The sequence below is a fragment of the Crinia signifera genome, chromosome 8, assembly GCF_055691185.1.
Source record: "Crinia signifera chromosome 8, ASM5569118v1, whole genome shotgun sequence".
In the NCBI taxonomy this organism is placed as follows: domain Eukaryota; kingdom Metazoa; phylum Chordata; class Amphibia; order Anura; family Myobatrachidae; genus Crinia; species Crinia signifera.
Genome location: NC_139224.1, coordinates 46,630,437 through 46,651,860, shown reverse-complemented (window position 1 = coordinate 46,651,860; position 21,424 = coordinate 46,630,437). Strand labels below are relative to the sequence as shown.

The 21,424-nt window shown below is 44.9% G+C and overlaps 1 protein-coding gene across 3 annotated transcripts in view; it reads right to left on the bottom strand.

The window, feature by feature from the left end:
* Positions 1 to 21,424, bottom strand: part of PHF2 (PHD finger protein 2) — a 265,280-nt gene that overhangs the window by 89,397 nt on the left and 154,459 nt on the right. For all 3 annotated transcript variants that reach the window (XM_083156301.1, XM_083156302.1, XM_083156303.1), the window contains exon 3: positions 1,963 to 2,077. In XM_083156301.1, coding sequence (XP_083012427.1) covers positions 1,963 to 2,077 — 115 coding nt within the window. The remainder of the gene's footprint in view (positions 1 to 1,962; positions 2,078 to 21,424) is intronic.

The following is a 21,424-nucleotide window of genomic DNA, read 5'->3' as shown; positions in this document are numbered from 1 at the left end:
ACACCAGAAATAGGTCAAGAGGCCTAAGGTCAACAGGGTCTGAAGGTCAACACAAGCATTAGGTCGACAATGGGAAGGTCGACATGAGTTTTTCACATTTTTGTGCTGAATGTCGATGTAAGTAGCCATATCAGTGTACCGCTGCACTCGCCATGCATTGGACGCGGTGCCTTGCTGCACTCGGCACAAAATTCTATTCTTCCTCAACGCCCTAGTGGATGGTAGGGTATGAAATACCTGGAAAACCATGTCCACCATGAGGACCTGGTGACCGTATACCCCAGAGAGTGGGTGCTCCTTCTGTATCCCATGGGTAGGATATGCAGATAAGACCAGGAATCACAGGGCCTTGCAGAGGGGGCAGAACTACAATGATACCGATTACCATCATTTTAGTCCTACCCCTCAGTGACGTGCAATTTGCAGGAATTACCATCATGGGAGCCGCTTCTCCTCTCCGGGCTTCTCCCAGAGAGGTGCATTCAATACAATAATATATGCTCCCGGTGCGCAGGCTTCTTCACCTCCAGGCGCTGGCGGCCAATTAAAATGCAGCATCGGCTAGTGAGCCAATCAGAGCTCGCATACCGGCAGCCGCTCTGATTGGCTACCAGGCTGCGAGCACCAATTGGCTTACAAGTCGGCACCCTGACTATTGTAGTGGACAGTTATATATCCACCTTTGGGAAGCTTCTGTTTATCACCTTAGGTGGCGTCTTTATATGCTGTGCCGCCAGCCATTTCTGCTTTGACCCTCTATCTTATTTAAATCAAAATTGTGATATTTGTCCTAGATTTGTCTTAAATCTCTTTATCTTTGTCTCATATAAAATGACAAGAAAGAAGCCAGAGAGGATTGTGCCTTCCTCAGCCACAGGGCAGACTTCTGTAGTGTACCCACCAGCCATATCCATGCATGGTAACTGTGCAACGTTCGCGGACGTGCAGGCGGACAGGCGTTCATCTCGTGCCCACACTTACCAACATCTTTAAGAAGGATTTGATCTGCCATCACAATCGCTTTTGGGCAGACCATGCTGTGGTATTCTCTGTTACAGGCTGTAATATTACAGCATTTGGCCATTATAACCCTTTCAAAGCTATCGATCCAAAAAGTATTTAAAATGTAAGTTGTGCTGGTTATTGAGGCTGCAAAATAAATGGCAATTCTAATTAGCATCGAACTAGGATCGTTTCGGACTTATTAGGTGATCCAATCAGATAGCCCAATAAAAAACACAAACACATCGGGGAAAAATAGCGAAAACCACCCATTTTCACTCCCAAAATTTTAACTGTGGTAATTGGTTACCCCCTTAAGTATCTATGGTTCAAAAAACAGGAAGGGGGACAATATAGCATAAAATTAACAGTACGGGGCAGTACAGACGGTGTAATGGTTAGCATTACTGCCTCACAGCACTGAAGTCATGGGTTCGATCCCCACCTAACTGTCCGGAGTTTGTATATTCTCCCCGTGCTTGTGTGGGTTTCCTCCGGGTACTCTGGTTTCCTCCCACATTCCAAAATATACTGGTAGGTTATTTGGCTGATAACAAAATTAACCCTAGAATGTCTGTGTGCATGTACATGTGATAGGGAATATAGATTGTGAGCTCCACTGGGGCAGGCACTGATGTGAATGTTCACATATTATCTGTAAAGCGCTGCGGAATATGTGTGCGCTATATACATAACTGGTAATAAATAATCACACATGCAAATAGTGACATTTCAGTTCACACGTAACAAATGCTGTAGTACATGTCCATGGTCCAACTCTTGTTAAAATGTAACATCACAAAAGACTTTTCTGTTTTAGAGACTACATGCATATAAACTGATGATTTATGTAATGTAACAGATTTCCTATCCCACAAGAAAAATGAATGCTCTGGAGTCCTAATAAATGTAAGCAAGGCGAGGACATGTTTCCAATTACAAAGGGTGCCTAAAGATTACCTGGGGAACGTCCGACTCCGGAGTTCTTTAATGAAGATCTGACTTCCGTTTTGAACTGGTTTCACTTCTGTAGTCTGTCCTGTGTCATGCTTGTGCCAATTTCTTTTCTTTTTCACTAAGACAAAAAAAAAACCACAGGAACATCAGCAAGCTGAGCAGCTAGCGGGGCATCAGCGGACTGCCGCTGTACAGTCAGTGATGTTTCTAGAAAGCAGAAAGCACTTAATGAGGTGAAACTTTTATGTGACTTCATTATCCCAAGCTGATCTGCAGCACAAGTTCATTTTCTTCACTAAAGCCTTAAGGAACACATTTTAAATGGCAGCTAATCCTAGAAACACTCACAAACATATGTGCAAAGGCGGCACACAGTGTTAAAACCGGCATTTGTAAAGTCAAGCATGCACACCAACAGAACTATCCTTAGATGATGAGGATTATGATAAATCAATATAAAACACACAAGTGCTATGAATACTGTATATGTCAAATACTCTATAACAGTGAGCAAGTAGTGATATAGTATACGGAGCATGACCTTACATTTGGTGACGTGTACCCTGATGAAAGTCCGTACACACGTCTCATACAGATGTGTCCTGATGCATCTATCATTCCTGCGCCATATAGTGTAAGATGCCTGGCGCAACCCAGACACTATGCCACAGGTAACGTTTCTCATTCAGCTTTTTCACACATTTTGTATCTTAATTCGTTAATAGGGGCCAATTCAATTGCGTGTGAGCAATTTAAAGCAGAAATCATAACGCAAAAGGGCGCGAGTTTCGGTGCTTGAAATGTTTGATTCAAATGCTGCAACAACGGCAGCTTGCAAACTTTGCACATAATAGGATTGACCCCATAGCGAACAAAGCAGTTAATCGTATAATAAGTACTGTATTTAGGATTAGCAGGTTTGTCACAATAGAATACTACCGTAGATCATTAACATAACGATGCATAGAGCAAGTCACTCTCTTTAACCAGACTGTATACTTTTCCTCTGACTTTATTGACTAAGCGTGTAGTAATGGCCTAATTCATGTTTGTCCTAAACCGCCCTCCCGCATACCCATCCCACAATTGGGATGCCAGCTATCAGGATTACGGCATCGGTCTTCTGGCCATGAGTCGGTATTTTGACTGCCGGTATCCCGGCTGCCCAGATGCTAATCGCATCACAAAAACAATATTGAAAGACAAATGTGCTTATCTTTTGTTTTTATTTGGACCCATCATACACAGTATGGGGGAAATTCAGTTAGCCGCGGAAATGCAGTTGTTTACTGCAATACAGCTATTGCATGGAAAGTGGCACAAAACGTGACTTAACCCCATAGATGCCAAACTTATATAACAAAACAGTAAAAAGTTTATGTGTTCATAATAAAAAGATTTATTTTTTTATTTGTACATATTTGTGCCATTTTAAGATGAAAAAAAAACACTGAGTACTCCCACCTGCAAGCCTAAAAACACTTGATCTACTCACACAGCACTCCAATATACCTGCCTAATACCTTGTACCTCAATCATTTTGCATAAAGTGCCCAATTAGTCTATAAGGGGGTGTCCCAAGGGTTATTAACCAAATCCACATTTTCCCCAAACTTTTCACCTGCTCAGAGGTGGTGAAACAAAATCTGCAGTACACAGGGCTAATGTAAATGCCCCATACACCAGAATGATATTGTACCCAAACGTACAATCACAAGGGGTGGTATGATAGATTGTATGCACATATGTGCACATCATGTGCACATGATCGTACGATGCGCGGTTCTGCGGGTCGAGTGATTGGTCCTCTAATCAGACTTGCTGCGCATCTGAATAATCGGAATTGGGAGCAGGTCGTGAGTGCTTTTATTGCACATGTAACTGGTCGTTCGACAGTTCATACGAACCAACGTTTTCAGGCAGTTTAGGTGCATACAATCCGGTTGTTTGCAGCAGCTGGATTGACGGAATGTGTGCACATCGTGAGTACATCGTGTGTCCAAAAACCACCAATTTATGAGTCTGGACTGCAGAGTTGAAATTTGCCACAATAATGATTGTGAGCAGGCTGTCCTGATGTATGTATGGCAAATATGTAACCTACTGCCCCCCCCCCAACCCCTCCCCCTAAGCCCACACTGCCACCAATGCCCACTTTCCAGTCACTAAAGTGAAAGGGGGGAGATTTGCATCTTAGACGTTACACAGACACCACCTGCACTGTAGGCAAGCACAGTGTGTGACATTTTCTGCCTTTTGTCATACTGGCTGCTGCTGCTTTCTATTCTTGTTTTTTCTTCAATAAAAAAACAGATTGCATAAAGGACATTTAAAAAAAAAAATGTATATATGTGTAATATATTTATTGTTCTATGTGTATACGTTCCCAACTGTCTTTTGAATGCTAGAGTAAGAGGCTGTTACCCACATCATAAACCCTCAGTATCTCCTGCAACGCTAAGTAGTACAGGGTCGATCGCGAACGAACCGGATCTTTTGAACGGATCCCATTCAAAAACGAGTGAGCCACCAATTTCAAAAAGGTGATCCGTTTCAGTTTAGTTTTCCGTTACAATGCATTTTCCTGATCTCAGTGCTGCCACCTGCGGCAGCTGAGATGTAATACCTCTGGAGACTGAGTACAATGCTGTGACTACAAGTGATAGAAAGATTAGCTGCTGCTGCCAGGGATGGCCATCGGTGCAGACGCCATCGATGGTTGCCATCAATGGCGATTCTGCACCCAGCCATTGATCAGTGTTTTTACTCGGTCATGTATATTCCCCTTTTTTTTCCCCAAAAAAAGCGAGTCGAGGATCCATCTAAAAGAGCCGTATCTTTTCACCGGTAGAACCGCCGGATCCCGGCTCAGCTTAATGATCCGTTTTGCCCATCTCTAATGCTGAATGAGCCACGCTTATCCATTCCGCCAACGCACCAGAGCGACCCGTCTCGCATAGATGGGGACGCGCGAGCGTCTCGCATGCATGCACCTCCCATCTGACACGCGCGTCCCATTCTCGATGAGCGGTGCCCCAAGACAGGACGCTTTTGCGATGGATACGCACAGCTCCATCTTTACAGAGTATTATAAAACTTCTACAAACAGAAAAGATAGGAATGGGAACCCTGCTGAACCCTGATGAATAATGTAAATATGTAGGAGAATGAAAAACTGTACTGGAGTACACATTCATGAATATTACAAAATTTCTTCTAATTTTTGGGCCCATCTTTTAAATATATTAATCAATTCCTAATAGATTTACTGATGAAAGAGAAGTTATAATAATACTGTATTATTTTAAATATATCTTTACAGAAGCTGGGTCCACAGGCAATTCCTAAATTTATAAGATCCAATAAAAAGTTTCTTTACTGCCTTTACACAGCTAAATCAAGGATACCGAAAAGCGTTCACGTTCACATTTCTCCCCCTAAAGAATCCTATTAGGCTCTCAATAATAATTGTGCATTATTAAAGGGGCACTGCGGGGTAAATTCACTATGCAGCATTTTTAAACGACTTCTGCGGTTTCAGATGCTGGATTTAAAGAGACAATAAAATCAAATACAAAAACTGTATTGTATTTAATAATACTACCCCTTTACTAGTGCTGCCCCTCAGTGCATTCATATATGCAAATATACACATGTGCAGGGCCGCTGTGGGAATGCCTTCGGCGACTTTCACACAGAGAGGACCCAGAAAACCGCTGGGCGGCCCCACGCCTGCACAGGGCGGGCGGCTGATGTCACATGACGTCAACGCCCACCCTGTTCCCTGACCTTTCCGAGGCAAATAAAAGTCAGTTTAAACTGACATATTTGCGAACAAGGGAAAAATCATTCGATGGTCAGCGACCATCGAATGATTTCTCCTCTGTACGCTCACATTCAAATGGATGGAAAATAAGCGGTGAGGGCTGGGCGTTACCTCCCTGGATTTAAAGCTGCTTACTGAGCCAACCGGATTCACCCCCAAAAGTGTTAAAATACTCCCAAGAACATTTGAGTAATCATAGGTCATTCACTGGTGAATGTAACTTGGCATTCTCGCGGGCGGGCTTGGAGTCTCGAACGGCGGTAGGCGCCTACTTTTGGCAGTCAGCACAGCAGCCCGAAAAGCCATCCTGCAAGTGTGGATACATCCCAAGCCCCCTACCTTATTCCTCGTTTTATCTGTTCCGTACGGCATGGGTGGAAGTGGTACAGTAAAAGGAGGGTAAGACAGAAAATAATTGGGAGAGAGTATAATTGTGACCCTTTTCACAGCCGTACAGGCTGATTATCGAAAGACTGCGCATATGTATGGATCACAGTACGTATGTGTTAGGTCATTTAGCAAAATAAATCCAGGATCCTTTTGTATGCAAGTTGATTGACAGGAAGACAGTGTTTGTGGGTGGTAATCATCCGTTTTCTTGGGAGTGTCAGGGAAAATGGAGGCGTGTCAGGGAAAATGGAGGCGTGTGCAGGCGTTTTCCTGGAGGGCATGTGATGTCAGCTTCAGCCTCGATCAGCATGCTGAGTAGTCCTGGGTTACGCACAGACTGTACACACTGGGAAAGCCATTCCATGGCGAGTTGCGAATGGATTTGCAGATATTCACCAATCGGCGTGATTTTCACAAGCCTTTTGCAGCCTTGCATAGGGCGGGATTTCACCCTGGCAGGGTGACGGGGCTCTGCAAATTCGCAGAGCAGCGATAAAGTCTGAATAATCCCCAATATCCTGTACACTGTCGACTGATATGTTCATTGCTCCAAAAATCATATTAAAAAAAAAGAAAAGAAAAGCCTAAAGGCCCCCACAGACAAGTCCAATTTGGGCTGATTTAATCTGACCCCGAAGGATCAGGCCAAGAAATCGTCCTAAAGCGGGTGTGCTTGACATCTGATGTGCACTCCCATGCGCATCGGCTGGGATCTGGAAGTTGGACCAGCTCAGACCCCTCGGACCTCCCATCCCGGCGGTAGGGACCGGGGTCGCATACGATAAATCATATGTGAAAGCACCACATGCAATGTGTAGCACAGGATCCTGCTGCCCAGGCTTAAGGAGGGTCGGATGGCCATACACTGCAACATCGCAGTAATTATGTTAGAAACAAGTGTGTGCAACTTTAAAGATGGTTACCCACACAAAATGTTCAGACATGAAAAGGCCATAAGAAGAAACTGCAGACAGTTAAATAACATTAGGTACAAATATCCCTGCAATCAATATAATAACCAATTAGATGTGGATAATATTTTTGTTGTGGATGAAAATACAGGTACGCAAGCATTGTAACTCATAATAGGAATGCCGCACGCTAAATTGCATAATGTTCTATTGTGCTCAATCCCAGCAATGATGCAAATCAATCAGAACGATTCGCTGGTTATCATCTTATTTTCTGTTTTGTCGGCTACTGAGTCATGAATGAAAACAAACCAGATTACAGATGTACCTAGTAGTTTTTTTAGCAAAAAATAAATAAAATAAGTACCATATATACTCGAGTATAAGCCTACTTGTTCAGAACAGTTTTTATGCTGAAAAATCCCCCCTCGGTTTATACTCGAGTGAGGGTCCCACTTGAGTCAATAAGTTTTCCCAGTTTTTCTGTTGTAAAATTAGGTGCCTCAGCTTATATTCGGGTCGACTTATACTCGAGTATATACGGTACATTTTGGAAAGTATGGTTTTCGGAATAATTTGTATAACGGATATTTGGATAAGGGACACTCAACCTGTACCTGTATTTAGAGGCATAACTATAGTGAGGGGAGCCAATGCTATGGGGCCGAGAGGCTTATGGGGGCCTGGAACCGGGTTATAAAGTTGCACACCAAGGCCCAGATTCAAGACCACTCGCTAAGCATCGGTGGTTCACTGCTAAGCGAGTGGCTTAACTCCACTTGCCGCCAGCCCGAACCTCAGAACCATGCGAATAAATGTGTATGAGAACACATCCTCTCACATGCAGCCAAAGGGGAGAGAAATCATTCAACAGTCCCCAACCATCAAATGATTTCCACCACTCTTGGAAATACAAATCAGTCTAAACTGACTTTCTGTCAGTGTCCACCGAAGAGGGCACGGGAGCTGACCACGTGAAGTCACCCGCCCGCCCCAGAAATGAGTATGCGCAAACGCCGACCATCGGGCTGGGGCCAAATTCAGCTCGCGATCCTGATATGACCCCCAATTTCTGAGATTTGCATGCTGAGCAATTGGATCTGATCCATTGCACAGCCTTTACATTACTGTGAAATTACATTTTCAGAGGAATGTGTGGTGGATGTTATAATGGTAATGGGGTGTTGTAGCACTGTTGTCAGGAATCCTTTGAACTTTAAATTGACACAATATAAACTGGAGGGCACAGTAATATGTCATAAACTGATGTAGTCATTGTAATGTGGATAACACTATAATGTTACATAATAAGAACTGGTGGAGATGATGGAGTGAGGCCAGCCATATAGGAAACTAGAACAATGGGATACAGTGCAAAGGAACAGCTGGCAGCTGGTTAAGGAACGCTGGGATGGACTACCAGCAAATCAGGTTTTCCTGCCATGGTGCAGCTACTTAAGATCACTGGGTTTGGCTACTAGCACATCAGAAATGCTGCTGTGGAGCTAAACAGGAGCAGCTACTACGGTACTGGGATTGTCTACCAGAGAATTGGGAAATGCTGTTGTAATGTTGAGTAGGAGCAGCTACTTGGGATCACTTAGATTGGCTACCAGTGAATCAGGAAATGCTGCCATTGTGTCAAGCAGAATAAGCTACTTGGAATCACTGGGATTTGCTACCAGCAAATTAGGAAATGCTGCCGTGGTGCAGTCCAGGAGCAGCTATTCAGGATAGCGCAGTAAGCCAGGAAGTGCTAACCATGGCAACTGCACTTGTCTTGAAACAGCAGAGATCAGAAGCTCACAGCAGGTCAACAACAAGAAAGCACTGGAGGGCTTAAAGAATATATGCCCCTGGTTTACAGCTGATTGGTGGCCAGAATTGCATGACTGTAAACTGGTCATGGATTGGACTATCGGTGGTAAGCTGACCCAGACTGTCATGGTGCAGTCCATGGCGGGATCAGGTGGGAACTGCTGGCATGGTGTGCGTGGCGGAGACTGACATGGCTGCTGGGCCTTTGGACGCAAGCAATGGGAGCACAGGGCAGTGGCAAACTGCACAGAGCATAAAATGAACAGGCAAATGAAGGATGGTGCTTCAGAGCATGACGCAGGAAGAAGATAGTGCAGCTGGAGAGTCCTAAATATCTCCGTTTTGTGATAGTATAGAAGGGAATGCACTATTCCAGGGGTGGCCAACCGGTCAGAGGCAAAGAGACGAAAAATATCGGTGGTCAAGCCAAAGAGCCAACATCATGCGCGCGCCGAAGGCGCGCGCGCCAAAAAGGGGTGTGATCGGGGGAGTGGCCAGGGACGTGGTCATATGACACAAGGGGAGTGGCCACATGACAAAAATTTATGCCCCTAGTGCCAGATATGCCCCCCACAGTGCCAAACATCATATGCCCCCCACAGTGCCAAACATCATATGCCCCCCACAGTGCCAAACATCATATGCCCCCCACAATGCCAAACATCATATTCCCCCCACAGTGCCAAACATCATATGCCCCCCACAATGCCAAACATCATATTCCCCCCAGTGCCAATCATATGCCCCCCAGAATGCCAAACATCATATGCCCCCCACAGTGCCAAACATCATATGCCCCCACAATAACAAACATCATATGCCCCCCACAATGCCAAACATCATATGCCCCCACAGTGCCAAACATCATATGCCCCCCACAGTGCCAAACATCATATGCCCCCCACAGTGCCAAACATCATATGCCCCCCACAGTGCCAAACATCATATGCCCCCCAGAGTGCCAAACATCATATGCCCCCCACAGTGCCAAACATTATATGCCCCCCACAGTGCCAAACATTATATGCCCCCCACAGTGCCAAACATTATATGCCCCCCACAGTGCCAAACATTATATGCCCCCCACAGTGCCAAACATTATATGCCCCCCACAGTGCCAAACATTATATGCCCCCACAGTGCCAAACATTATATGCCCCCACAGTGCCAAACATTATATGCCCCCCACAGTGCCAAACATCATATGCCCCCCACAGTGCCAAACATTATATGCCCCCCACAGTGCCAAACATCATATGCCCCCACAGTTAGGAAGCTGGGCCCTCCAGCACAGGTGTTGCCCACAGTGCAACACCTATGCTGGAGGGCCCAGCTTCCTAACTAAAAGCCCCACCTAGAGGGCCAGGAGGGCCCAACAAACAAATGAGCCACGGGCCAAGAAGGCCCGACTAATGCGCCCACAGGCCGGAAGGGCCTGAATGTGCCCACGGGCCTAGTGCCTGACACCCGGTGGTCTAGGGTGGATGGGGGGTAGGAGACCAAAGGCCCCTACCTGGTGTTGGGAGAGGCCGCTGGGGGGAGCTTCGTTAGCTCTTTTGCTTCCCACCCCCGCTGGCCTCTCCGGGAGCCATCTTCTTTGTTCTTCCAGAAGGCGCCGGAGATCTTCTGTCTTGATCCCGGCGTCTTCTGGCCTCTTCAGCGGCGCCGGAACTGTTCTCCCCGCCGCCGTCTTCTGCGCCGTCCTCCGGCGGCTTCTCACCTCTTCAGGAGCGCTCCTGCGCTCCGCCGGCATGGAGACATCTCGCCCTCCCGCTGGCGTCTGATGTCAGACGCCGGGGGCGGGGTGGAAATGGCGCGGCGAGCGCTGATTGCCTCGCCGCGGCCGTTTCCTATTGACTGCCGATGGAGCGTTTTGAATTGGCAGCCGAATTGGCGCCAAATTCAAAACCCCGATGGGAGCCAATAATTTCAGCGTGGCGAGCCGCATGCGGCTCGCGAGCCGCGGGTTGGCCACCGCTGATCTATACATACAAATATTCCAACTTTCTTGAAGTGCAAATCAGGACATACTGCAGAAGTGCACAGAAAAGGTATGTAGCCTTGTACCATGATGCATGGTCTTACAGGACATGCTGTGGCCGCAACCCATGTCCCGTTTTTATCATGTTAGGGGCAAGAGAACTGCGGGTGAGACTGTGGGTACATTGCCCGAAAAGCGTGACTGTCCTGCCAAAATCTTTATTGGATGTGGTTTGTACAGAGAAACCGCTCATAAATGCACAGACAGATATCAAAAGAACAGTTTTCCATGTGGATGCCAACAGCTCCCCGCCCGGGAAACATATGCAATCTCAGCATTCAGGATGCCGGCAGTCAAAAGACAGCACCTGAAAACCTGACAGGGGCTCCGTAAGGGATAGAACACTGTCACCCTACCCCATCCCACATTGGATGAGATTGATTATTTATTTACAGTTTCTTATATAGCGCAGCATATTCCATTGCGCTTTACAATTGGAAACAACAGTGATCAAACAAACTGGGTAGAAACAAGCCGACATAGAATTAGGAGGGCCCTGCTCACAAGCTTACAATTTATAGGGATGTTCTGAGCCTTGAAAAGTGAAAAGATGAAGTGATACCATTTAATTTTTCAAACAAAAGCCTGTAACATGGCAGTTAGGAGTTGATTGGTTGTTTATCCCTCTCCCCTTTATCACTTTTCAAGCTTAGTACATCGGACCATCCCTTTCAGCAGCTGAACCCTCCCTCTCCCCGCATCCTGACCCTTACTTACCCCGCTAGTGCTTAACCCTAATCCCCACCCACATCCATCTGCCTAACCCTGACCACCTCTCTCTGCAGCCTAACCCTACTATCCCCCCCCTTTTCTCGGTCGTAACCTAGCCTGCCCTGATCGAAGTTCCGACGCTGGCCTCCTGAAGGCAGTTGGGATTCCGGTGTACTGAATGCCAGAATCCTGGCTACAACTCCCCAGCCTCTGTACTAAAGCTGTAGAGGAGAATAGCATACTGTATTAGAGGACGCACGATAGAATATATATTGGAATATTCAGAAAACATAAGCAGTGTGTATTTCTATAACTTAAACCAGCACAAGGAAAACTGGGTTCATGCTCAAACAGATCATTTTCATAACAGGTAACCAATGAGAAATATCAATATAGGAAGCTATGGGGATGGAAGCCTGGGGTATCACAGTTACTGGCACTACTTGCACAGTGGTTGACGGGAAATGTAATGGACCATCCATATATATGATTCCAATGACTACTGATGGGTATATTTAACATTTGAATTACACTCAACAGCTCTGTTATAGATTGACAATCTGCACCTGTTATAGTGCAAATGTCTGTCTCCTGCCAGCAAATGTACACTGCTTCTTTTTTTAAAGACAAACAGGAAACATTACGTTACTGGCATGGGATTTGGGACTCCTCTTGTGAATTGCAGTGGAACATCATGTTGTACTGATGAAGTCAGGTGTGGTACAAAACTTTATTGGTTACACTGCACCTTGTACATAAAGATAGCCCTGAGAGTGACACAAAATTAGGACACAAATCCTCATTAAGATCCAGAATATCTGCAGCCGCCATAAGGCCCATATTCGGTATAGATCCTGTGTCCTGCAGATGTCAAGGGATACAATCACTAGGTCTACAAGCATTAGGTCGACACCACTAGGGCGACATGCATGAAGGTCAACATGACTGAAAGTGGACATGCAGGAAGGTCGACATGGGTTAGGTCGACCGGGTCATTAGTTCAACAAAAGCGTTAGGCTGACATTGGGAAGGTCGACATGGGGTTTTTTTTTTTTCACTCTTTTTATGAACTGACATGTGCCGACAGGCGATATTTCATGCCCTACCATCCACTAGGGCGTGGTGTGAGAATAAAATAGTGTGCCGAGCGAGGCACCGAGCCCGAAGCATGGTGACGGCAGCGAGCCATGCTAGGGGGCACGGTGCTACGTTTCAGTGTCCATATCGACTGTGACAATCAGGACAAAAAACGTGAAAACCCCCATGTTGACCTTTCCCATGCTGACCTAATGCTTGTGTCGACCAAACCCATGTCGACCTAGTGGTGTCGACCTAATGCTTGTAGACCTAGTTGCATTCTATACAATGATCCTATTCCGATGTTAAATGATCAATAGTCTGCAGCCATCTGGGAGGGCATCTGATTTCCAAAATGGAGAGTGTGGAGGCCAGGATCTTTGTGCTCCAACAGAGATTTCCTGGTTTCTTGCTAGGAAATGTGGCGACCACCTTGCATGAACCCAGGGGTCATGAGATCTTCTGATGGTGTCGGAAGTGATCCTAGGACGCGGCAGTGGATCACAAACATATGCAGACGGAATCTACTAATATCTGATGCCTTCTGTTATATTCCCATATCTGTGAACGCAGCAATGGATCACAAACATATGCAGGAGGCATCTACTTATAGCTGATGCTTTCTGTTCAGTGGAGGTTTGTACCTATGGGCTGCAGGACTGCAGGCCCCCCAGTAAAACCCCCCACCTTGCTAAGCTGTGACTGACAGTGACTTCCTATTGGAAGTCCTACCTGCCAGTCACCTGCAAGTAAGGCAGTCTCATTGTGAGGTGCTCCCTCCCTCTGGGACTATCTGGGCTGCGATAGGCAGAGCTGGCTTCCTGTAGAAAGTCACTCCCTGCCTCTCCATGCAGACCTAGCCAGTAGCCAGCTCCTGTTACATTCTCATATTTGTGCAGCGCTGCTGCTTGGTCCAAGTAAACGCCTTTTCGGTGCACAATCCAACCACATCTGAATCAGGCCCTTAGTATACTAACCACATATACTATGCAAAGCTAGACACATGCACAACTGTAAATTGCATACCCTTGCACAATTGTACTCATGTCCTACAAAATGTAGAAAGTGTGCTCTTGACAGAAAAAACTTCTACATGGTTAGAATAGGAAGTTGTACACTGAAACGCAGATACAAATATACAAAATAAACTAAACTTTCATGTCACAGTAAAACTTCCAGCTTGCAAGGCAACCCAGCCTGCTTAAATGACATAGAAGGAGATGCTCGAAAAATGCAAACCGTATGAACACTCACTCAGAATTCAAGTTTGTAATAAAACCTTCAATACATGCGCATTTGTTTTCTGGCTGTACCTCATATTCGCGGACTGCAGTTCGTACTGAATGTACACTTCCACAATAGAATTATATTTTTAACTACTGTCAAAAGATTTAACATTTTACTTTCTTAATGCAATCAGCCAACATGATGTTTGAATTTTACCGTTTGCAATGAAAATCTTTTATAAACTGTGTCAGGGCATGCTGTGGACATGTACTCCTTTAGCAAGTCGTGTGCCAAACTGTCTATCCATGATCTACACAGACACAAGAGACCAATATATAAAAACAGCGTACTTACACACACACACACACACACACACACACACACACACACACACACACACACACACACAACATGGATGACTGGTAGAAGAAAAGTTCTTTAGTGCCCAGTCTGTATAACCACCTACATTTGTAGACATAAACAATGTAGTCCATCATACCCCACCCCTCTGAGACCCCCCCTACATACACAAACACACACACCACCAGTCGCCACTGGACGTAACCATCAATAATATCCTGGTGTATAGGAAAACAAGGGCTGGGCGCTACGTGAACCTGTATGAACTGCTAAAGAGAAACAACAGAAGCATCATCCTGCCAAAATCCAAATAGAACTACCAGATGTGTCATATTTTGGTCACATAATCAGCAGTGCAAGTACACAACCAGGTCCAAAGAAAACAGAAGCGGTCGCACAGACAGATGCATGCACCAACTAGGGCTAGAAATTGTGTTGAGGGTGTCCAGCTATTGGACTACATTTAATAGAAAACATTGCCCCTTTGCTTACTTTACTAGACGTGGCTTTTAAGCTTGTGTGGCTTAACTTGATTCTTTAAGGGCACTTAAAAAGTAATGGGTGCATGATCAGAGCAGTGACTGAATTGCTGTGAGGGGCACCCATTACATTTGAATTGTCTGCAGAGTGAGAAATGAGCTGTTGGAAGCAGGAATGGGATGTGAGTAAGCCATTATTACATTGATTTCCCCCCAAATAATAGGAAGAGGCCAAAGGCCAAAGAAAGGCATAGTGATAAAAACCATACCTGCAAAGGAGTGTAATACAAACCGGCTAAAGATATCCCAGTGTATTGTCACTGGCATTCCCACCTAGTGAGGGGGAATCGGCTCTGATGATCTAGCATTATAGGACAGCTTCTAGTTACTACACCAAATATCGAAACTATCCACGAAGGGCATAGGCCCTTATTCAGATCTGATCGCAGAACAAATTTGTATTCAAAATGGGCAAAACCATGTGCACTGCAGGTGGGGCAGATGTTAAACGTGTAGAGTTAGATTTGTGTGAGTTATTTGTTTCTGTGCAGGGTAAATATTGGCTGCTTTATTTTTACACTGCAATTTAGATTTCAGTTTCAACACATCCCACCCAAATGTAACTCTCTCTGCACATGTTACATCTGCCCCACCTGCAGTGCACATGGCTTTTCCCATTTTGAAAACAAATTTGTACTGCGATCAGATCTGAATAAGGGCCATAGTGATATATAGTAATGTAGAAGGTGTGACCTTGAGAGAAGGAGAGGAGGAGAGAGAGGGTAAGATGGGGGTGGGAGAAGGAGAAAGGGAGAGAGAGGGCAAGGGACAGAGAGAGAGTGGGAGAGGGGGTGGGATTGTGAGAGAAAAAGGGAGTGAAAGAGGGCGAGGGGGAGAGGGAGGGAGGGAGGGAGGGAGGGAGAGAGAGAGAGGCATAGGAAGAGAGGGGGAGAGCTAGAGGGAGAGATAGGGAAATGTAGATGGGAGAGAGCCCAGAAGATGGACAGAGAGAACACGAGAGTGAGCGATAGGGAAAGTTCTTCAATAAAGAACAAATATAGTGAGACCCAGGACAACAGAAGAAAGTAGAGCAGAAAATGACCCAACAACGACAATGGAAAGGACAGAATACTAGCTCATAAAGCCAACTGGTAAGCAGATAACAACAAACAGCATTCATACGAGGCCAGAGAGACACATATGCCCAGTAATGTTGCCCAAAGCAATGAAACAAGTAACTACAAATAGTAGTTAGCACACAGACATACCCGATCCCACTTGCATCCATTAGGATCAGGACACTACCAAAGAAGACAACAGGGACATTTTCCTATTTGATCCGAGCAATACAAGCATTACTACCATTATGTTTGGTTAGCAGGCCATCCTTCCACAGCTTCTGTAGCCCGAAAACTCTCATTTAGTAATTGAGCCTCTAGGAGTGTAGCTTAGTGCAGTGATATATAGAGCCATTTTATTTGCTAGTAGTTGTATTACGGATGCCCTGCATAAGAAGCTTTGATGAAATGCAGACAGAATTAAAGTCGTTCAATGCAGGAAAACAGGCTGCATTCAGAAAGAATTCACCAAATAATTCAGAAAGGAATATAGATCAAATCAAAACAAGCAGCGTACGAGAGAGACAACAGCTGAACAAACAAAGCCGTAAAGGAGAATGTGGTGCAGGAGAATTTTAAACAAGGCCAACCGAGCATTTTAAGAATAGTCAATACGAGGTATCTAAAGACAACACAACACACATAAATGGAAGCATGTGTGACAAGGTAATGCAGAATGACCCAAGGTACCTGCATGTCACTGAGGGGATGTTTATCGCTGCCGATGTGGTTTATCTTGTTGACTGCCATAAGGTTGACATCAGAATGCTGTCAATGTTGAACCGTTAACATGCAGCAGATCGACAGTGACCTAGGCAACAGTTATCAAAAGCCACTCGGAGGATATGTCCACATTATGAACTGTTCAGAAAGCCCTCTTGGTGGTGTAGTGGCGTATTACCTTCTCCCAGCAGCAGCGGTGGTGACTTCTGGTTCCCGGTATAGTCACTACCAATGCAGACCTCTGATGCTGCAGTGTTTCTGTGAGCATTTCTTCCCCTATCCCCAACCCTAGCCTTAGTGCCTAACCCTAACTCCGCACCCCTGCAGCCAGTGATGTATCCTTAATTGTTACACACAGGCCCCTGGATCCAGAGAGGCTGAAACCACACACATTGCACCCATTGTGGTCCGAAGTCCCACAGGACAATAGCCACCTATTGTACTGTAAAGCTCAGAATCGCTGGCGCTAACTGCTAGATTGGGGGGGGCTGGAAAGGGACTGTAAGCGGATACACTCATCTCTTAATATGCCCTTTAGTAGTAACATAATGAGCACTATACAATACAAATAGCTAGCACGTTATGTATTTCATTATGGGCAATATAAAAACCAAACAGGTAAACAAAGCATGCCTAACACTAATTACTTGTAGCCACTAGGATATTTTACTTCACATTACAGACACACTTGAAATTAGTTTTAAAAGCTTCATCGTGCACAAAAAACATATAAAACATTAAGAAAAACATCTGTGTATTGTGCAAAAATACCAGTGTCCTGTTATACAGAAATGTGATTTAGCTAAAATAGTTTTAAACTTGTCCCAAGCTGTGTTTACTTTCTTGAAATCGCCGATTGGGAAACCAGAGCACAGATCTCTGGAAACATGGTCACGGTGTGCATTGGTGCGGGTGGCGGGCGGCACATAGATGACATGCAAAGCTGCGAATTTTGCAGCTTTGCATGTCAAACAGAATCATCCCTGTGTCCAGAAAAACAAATCCTAGGCCTGAAAAGCCCCTGTACGAAAGTACAAGGTGGTTGCTGCCCAAAAATGCCAGAGCATATGAATAATGCTACGGCTAACAAGGGTCTAGAGGCAGTATCATAAGACCTGTTGTACACAGGTGTACAACTAGTCTTACACCTTCATGCAGCCCTAAACATTGAATTTGAAAGGCGCTATACTATATATCCTGTATGTATGTTTATATATTTACACATGTGACAGGTTCCAGAATGCTTCACTGCTGGAACCTTACAGCCCCAAAGTCATTTGTCAGAGAATATGAATGATAACTCACAAACTTTTCTTTCACTCATGGTTAGTGGTTGGGTGAAGCCATTTATTGTCAAACAACTGTGTTTACTCTGTTTAAATCATAATACCCTGGAGATTTTGGCCTGATAACATGCACACAAGTTGACACAAATGGGTTTGAATGGCTACTAAAGGTAACCATCCTCAACTGTGATCTGTTTGCTTGTAATCAGTGTGTGTATAAAAAGTCAGTGAGTTTCTGGTCTCCTGAAAGACCCATGCATCTTTCATCCAGTGCTGCTGTGACGTTTCTGGATTCTGAGTCATGGGGAAAGCAAAAAGAATTGTCAAAGGATCTGCGGGAAAAGCTAATTGAACTGTATAAAACAGGAAAGGGATAGAAAAAGATATCCAAGCAATTGAGAATGCCAATCAGCAGTGTTCAAACTCTAATTAAGAAGTGGAAAATTAGGGATTCTGTGGAAACCAAATCAGTCAGGTAGACCAACAAAAATTTCAGCCACAACTGCCAGGAAAATTGTTCGGGATGCAAAGCAAAATCCACAAATAACTTCAGCTGAAATACAGGACTCGCTGAAAAAAAGTAGTGTGGTTGTTTCAAGATGCACAATAAGGAGGCATTTGAAGAAAAATGGGCTGCATGGTCGAGTCACCAGAAGAAAGCCATTACTACACAAATGCCACATAGCATCCTGCTTACAATACTCCAAACAGCACAGAGACAAACCTCAAAACTTCTGGGAAAAAAATAATTTGGAGTGATGAGACCAAAATTGAACTTTCAACAAGTCAACAAGGCCTACGATGAAAGGTACACCATTTCTAATGTGAAACACAGAGATGGATCGCTGATGTTTTGGGGATGTGTGAGCTACAAAGGCACTGGAATCTTGGTCAAAATTGATGGCAAGATGAATGCAGCATGTTATCAGAAAATACTGGAGGAAATTTTGAACTCATCAGCCCGTAAACTGCGCATGGGACGTACACGACAATGATCCAAAACACAAGGCCAAGTCGACCTGTCATTGGCTACAGCAGAATAAAGTGAAGGTTCTGGAGTGGCCATCTCAGTCTCCTGACCTCAATATCATTGAGCCACTCTGGGGAGATCTAAAACGTGCAGTTCATGCAAGACAGCCCAAGAATTTACAGGAACTGGAGGCTTTTTGCCAAGAAGAATGGGCAGCTTTACCATCTGGGAAAATAAAGACCCTCATCCACAAATACCTCAAAAGACTTCAAGCTGTCATTGATGTTAAAGGGGGCAATACACGGTATTAAGAACTGGGGTATGTAAACTTTTATCCCGTGTCATTTAGGTAGTTTCTGTTGTCATTATGATGTAAAAAGAGTAAACACAGTTGTTTGACAATAAATGGCTTCACCCAACCACTAACCATGAGTGTAAGAAAAGTTTGTGAATTCATTCATATTCTCTGACAAATGGCCAGAATATCACCAATTCTGTTAGGGTATGTAAACTTATGAGCACAACTGTAAATATGTGTATATACAGATGCATCCACATACATCTAACCGCTGGGCGCTAGAAGTCACATTACATATAACGCAAGAGCTCAGTAAGACTTGGTAGCACCGAGTGTCTTTGTGTGTGCCTTTTCCGTTACAATGCGTCTTATTCACAAAAGGGTGCGACTGCCGGTAGAGATTCTCTGGCTTGACTGTCACCTGCACAAACAATTAAGTTGAAGTCTATAAATATTAATTTCCTGGCAGTCACCATGCCGAAGATCAGTAGGGTTAGGCTGCGGGCGGGGTAAGGGTTAAAATACTCACCAGGTTCAGTTGAATGGGAAACCAATATATAGTAGTGTTGATGATAGGCTGTTTAAGCATTTTTTAAAGATTTTTAAAGGGCAAAATGCACCCTACCCCTCTAGCAGCGCCCTGCAAGTACAGCCTGATGCCTATCCCCACCAATGCGCATGTGAAAGCCCAGCGCTGCCGTAGATGCCCAGTGCTTCCCCGGCAGTGACAGGCCCACACCCTTTGGTGATGTCGGCGGCTGTACCTGCCTCCTTTGTTAATGTCGGCAGCTGGGCCCGCTTACTTTGGTGATGTCAGCCGCCGGGCCCACACCCCTTGGTGATGTTGATGGCATGGACCTGCCCACAACGGTCATTTTGTCGGCCCTTGCACCACCCACAGCAGTGATGTCAGCAGGCCTGGTCTGCCCCCTTCATGCTTCCCCCATACAGAACCACCCTTCCCTGGCCAGTTCCTAGGAGGAACACTATTATAGCATACAGTATGCAGTACTCATAGATATTTGTGTGTATTTAAAACGTTGATACTATTTTGACTGCTGATTCACCACGAGTGTCACACTGTTTGCACACGTGTGTATACTTTAACCATAAAACGGTCATAAAGGTGAGCATACAAAAAGGTCTCTAACCTGATAAGGCAGCGAAATGAAATTAATCTAAAACATTTTCTGCTTGTCATTATTCATTTATAATTATTAAGTCCGTAATGAATTGTTTGACATAGTTTGAGTGATGTCGGTGAATGATCAGAATCTTAATTCTCTACGATAAGTGTATTACAATCTTGCCAGTGTCTATGGAGAATAAGGCAGAGAGCACTGTCCTTGAACTGTGTGGAGAGCTTGCTAGATATTCATTAAAACATACAAAAAGGTATAAATAAGAAAAAAGCAATCTGAACATCGCAGAGGATTGTCATAATCCGGAGACATATATGACATAATATTGTTAGTGGCAGACTCTCCAGTTCCGCAGATGACCTTGTAGACAATGAGAAATTACAAGTATTGGTTGAGTAGAGAAGTAATTCCACCACGAGTCTGGAAGGAAATGAAATTATTTTATTCCCAGACATATCCAGTGGCAGGAGCCACTTTTCTTCTTACTTTCATGTAAATATCCCAATTGTGGCAACAGGCATAGAAATCCAAGGTCATCAGCCATGGGCTGAGCTTTATACCAGGTTATGTGCTGTCTATTATAACAGCCGATTTAATATGGTAACTACTTGATAGATTCATAATAATCAGAGACTGGCAATGTGGACATAAATGATTACACATAATACAAACAACTCATTTATAGTGTAAAGAACCAAAGGCAGTAGGCTACTGCAACATTTAACCATTGCAGTTCCTCATTCCTGCCTGGGGTAGTGCTATCTGCTTTGGTGCTACTAGAACAGTTTGGCCTTTGGGCCTGATTCAGACCCTTTCGCAGCCCTGCCGATTATCAGTAGACCGTGCAAGCCCACAGGTCGCAGTGCACAGAAGTTCGCAGTGCAGGAGTACTGCGCCCCGCTTATATCATGATCCACCAGCTATTCACCAATATACTATTTGCCTCCATGGCTCCCTGACAGTGCATGGATAAACTGTCTTGCTCTCCCCCATACTGCTCGCACCAATGAGCACAGCACCTGCCACTGGGCTCACTCCACAATCTGGCGACAGCTCTTGTGAGCACGGGATACCGGGACACCCCTTGC